Source organism: Martes martes (genome assembly GCF_963455335.1).
Source record: "Martes martes genome assembly, chromosome: 10".
Lineage (NCBI taxonomy): Eukaryota > Metazoa > Chordata > Mammalia > Carnivora > Mustelidae > Martes > Martes martes.
This window is the reverse complement of record NC_137898.1, coordinates 14,559,652-14,563,299: the sequence shown is the minus strand read 5'-3', so window position 1 is coordinate 14,563,299 and position 3,648 is coordinate 14,559,652. Positions and strand designations below refer to the sequence as shown.

Here is a 3,648-nt window from a genome sequence, read left to right as displayed (position 1 = left end):
ACATAGTGATCTTTCCTAGGAATTTTGAACAACTTGATTTTTCTTCCTTTACTAATGAGTCAGAAACCAACATTTTCTTGAGGGTATTCCTTGCATAAAGTATGATGTATTTGATATTTTACAGACATAATTACAATGACGGTTTTAACAAAAATATTGTGATTGCTTGACAGAATTCAAGATAAATAACTCAAAAACAGTTTATAGAATATATGGGAAATCACATAAAACAATTCTATGTTATTTAGGTGCAACAGAGGCTTAATTTTCTATACAATTTCCAACATTTGCCAGATCACTTGATCTCTAAGGGAAGACCTCTCTATTTCTTCCATGACACCATATTCCTGTATATGAATCAAATCTTTGTCAATTGTGTGTATTATCCTTTCAACATCTTGCAATATGTGGGAGTAGGGAATAGACTGATAAGCGCATCTATGAATTGTGTCTTAATAATATTAAAATGGTACTGATCCTTCAGTGAGAACAGGAACTCCGTTGCCTAGTCTTTCCCATATGTCTGATGTAAGGATCTGAATACCACATTGGTGAGATTTTACAGTACTTCCAGTAAAGGTATTATTAAGTGACTTTTATTATCCTATAACACAAAAAGATGAAATGTGGATACCAATTCCCATTGGAAATACACCTTGAGGGAGGTTTCGACAATGTAGTTGGACTCCTCTTTTTCTGGGAGAGAGTACTGAATCCAAAGAGATCGGGGGTGAATTTTCCAAGTTTACACAGTGTCTATGCACAACTCCTAGACCTAGTACGTGGACATCCTGTCTTCCAGTTCAACAATAATTCAATAATTGCCTGTTATAGACCTGTTTAGGATAATCTGTCATTTGTATAAAACATTATTCCTAAGTGCTAGTGATTGATTTTAATTATAAAAATTGTTTTTCCTTCTTGTAACAGATTGCAACTGACTGATGGAAGATAAGAATCAGACAGAAGTGACTGAATTTCTTTTCTTGGGCCTCACAGATCACCTCCAGCATCAGATTGTCCTTTTTGTCATGCTTCTCTTTGTCTATGTTGTCACCCTGGGGGGTAACGTAGGGATGATCATTCTCATATGGACTGATCCAAGACTCCACACTCCTATGTACTTTTTTCTCAGCCACTTGTCCTTTGTAGATATTTGTTCTTCTTCTTCCATTGCCCCCAAGATGCTGTGTGATATCTTTGCGGAGAAAAAAGACATCTCTTTTGTGGGTTGTGCTGCACAGATGTGGTTCTCTGGTTTCTTTGTGGCAAGTGAATGTTTCCTCCTGGCTTCCATGGCATATGACTGGTATATGGCCATCTGTAAGCCCTTGCTGTACACACTCATCATGTACCAGAGGGTCTGTGTGCGGCTGGTGGTAGGGCCTTACACCATAGCTCTTATAAGCACAATGACCCATACAATTCTCACTTTTTGCTTACCCTTCTGTGGTCCAAATATCATCAATCACTTCTTCTGTGACATTTCTCCACTGCTGTCTCTAGCATGTGCAGACACATGGATCAATAAATTAGTGCTGTTCATCTTGGCTGGAGCTATAATCATACTCAGTGGCCTGATCATCATGGTCTCCTATATTTGCATCCTGGTGGCCATCTTGAAGATCCAGACTGCTGATGGGAGGCAGAAAGCTTTCTCCACTTGCTCTTCTCACCTGGCTGCTGTCTCCATCCTCTATGGGACTCTTTTCTTTATCTATGTTCGGCCTGGCTCCACTTCCTCCCTGGATATCAATAAAGTGATTTCTCTGTTTTATACTGTGGTAATCCCCATGTTGAACACCCTCATCTATAGTCTGAGGAACAAGGAGGTGAAAAATGCATTCAGGAGGAAGTTGGAAAGGAAAAATGCTCTAATGGTCTTGGTAAAATAGAACTCTGTTGTGTTGTACCATAGATGTTGGTACAGACTATACTGGAAAGCAATTGCTGAAGTCGAAGTCAGAAACTGCATGTGAGTCCATGCTCTGCCAGCTTATAGATGACTTGAAAAATGGAGTAGTTCTTAAATAATTTTCTGCAGTATCTTATTGTCTGTGACATGATGAGTGTTTCAAAACAATATAGAGATGGACTGAGAACATAAATGTGAAAATACACTGGAAGAAAACTTAGGTGACTATTTGTGCAATCATGGGTGTTTGAATACTATTTCATCCAGACAAGAAAACCAAAACTTGTAATCAAAAGTTCAGGGTAGCACAAATAATATTACAAGGGAAATAATAAAACAAGAGAAAATGTTTGCACACACATTCCAAACAATGAAGTTGTATCTCTGATAATGAAGGAACAGTCTAAAATTCAAAAAAAAATATAATAGATAAATGGGCAAACAAATGAACAAGCAATTCACAGAAATGGGTATCCACATAAGAAGATTGTGTGGGAAAAAAAAAAAGTTTACTATCATGACGTCAAGAAAATGAAAGGAAATTAAAGGCCAATGCAGTGCCTTTCAATATAGAGAGAATATTGTTAGTTTCCTATGAAGATGAAGTTCCTATATGGCCATGTCCACTCTTACTTCCTGCTAATAGTGTGAATACTCCATTTCACAAAGAACCTGGTAGTCCCCATATAAAATGATAAATTTGTATGGTGTCTGACCTAGAAATCCCTTCTTCAGAAATCTCTAGCTCACAGAAATATAAACGCCAATGAATAAGATTAGACATATTTCAGCACTTTGTATGGAAAGTAAAATAAAAGAAATGGTGTGTGTATCCACCATTATAAGAAAAGTCAATTTTGTGTGTGTGGATGTGAAATGCACAGCAAATGAAAAGACTAAGTAATTATGGACTGACCTGGAGATTGCATGCAGTCACTGTTGGGTGAAAAAAAAAAAAAAATCAAGCGGTAGACCAAAGTGTAGCTCTGATCATTAAGAACAAGGGCCGATGCTATATAGTAAAACGTGCATGTGCGTGCAGGAGCAAGTGAACACTGGAAGGACCTTATAAAGGATGCACAACAAGTTTTGATGTTGATTACTTCAACAGGAGTAATGTTGAGGTGGGAGAGGAGAGGTTTTAGTCATGCACAGTTGAGTTGTTGCTTGATCGCCCCCCTGCTTTTACTTGGGATCCATTTAGATGGAGATCCATTTATATCTTATGGTTTTTGCTTTTCCCATTTTACTTTATTTGTTGGAGGCTCTGATCGGACCCAGTGCATTAGGGCAGGACTGGATACGTGCTCATGTGGTGCTTCCTGGGCAAGAGTTCCTCCTTTATTAAGCCCCACAAACAGACTAGGAGCTCTTTCTCAAAAAACGTAACCTTCTTTGTTAGGGATGGTATAGAATAACTCCTGAAGCTCAGGACCTGAATTTTTCCCCTACTAAGGCTGGTAATAAGCTTCATGTTGCTTCTTTCCCCAGGACCACAGCTTTCCTTATAGATCCTGCTCTATCATGTGGTCAAGTGGCAGGGCTGCTTGCACTCTACTTGGACCTGCTGGGGAGACTCTCCTGTTCTGCATCCCACATAATGCCTGTGGGCCTTCTGTGCCATATGGTCTCTGGGCTGGTGAACTATTCCTAGCTGTGGAATATGTTGCCTCAAAACCCACAGAGGCCTACTAGGACTCTGATTCTTTCTTCACGAATTTTACTTTGGATGG

At 39.0% G+C, this 3,648-nt stretch overlaps 1 protein-coding gene across 1 annotated transcript; it reads left to right on the top strand.

Moving 5' to 3' along the window:
- Nucleotides 1–944: 944 nt before the first annotated feature.
- Nucleotides 945–1,895, top strand: LOC308350709 (olfactory receptor 5G3-like; the record flags this gene model as incomplete). The annotated part of the gene is made up of 1 exon (XM_080816218.1): nucleotides 945–1,895. One exon carries the CDS (start codon nucleotides 945–947, stop codon nucleotides 1,893–1,895), a length of 951 nt encoding a protein of 316 aa, XP_080672344.1.
- Nucleotides 1,896–3,648: the final 1,753 nt, after the last annotated feature.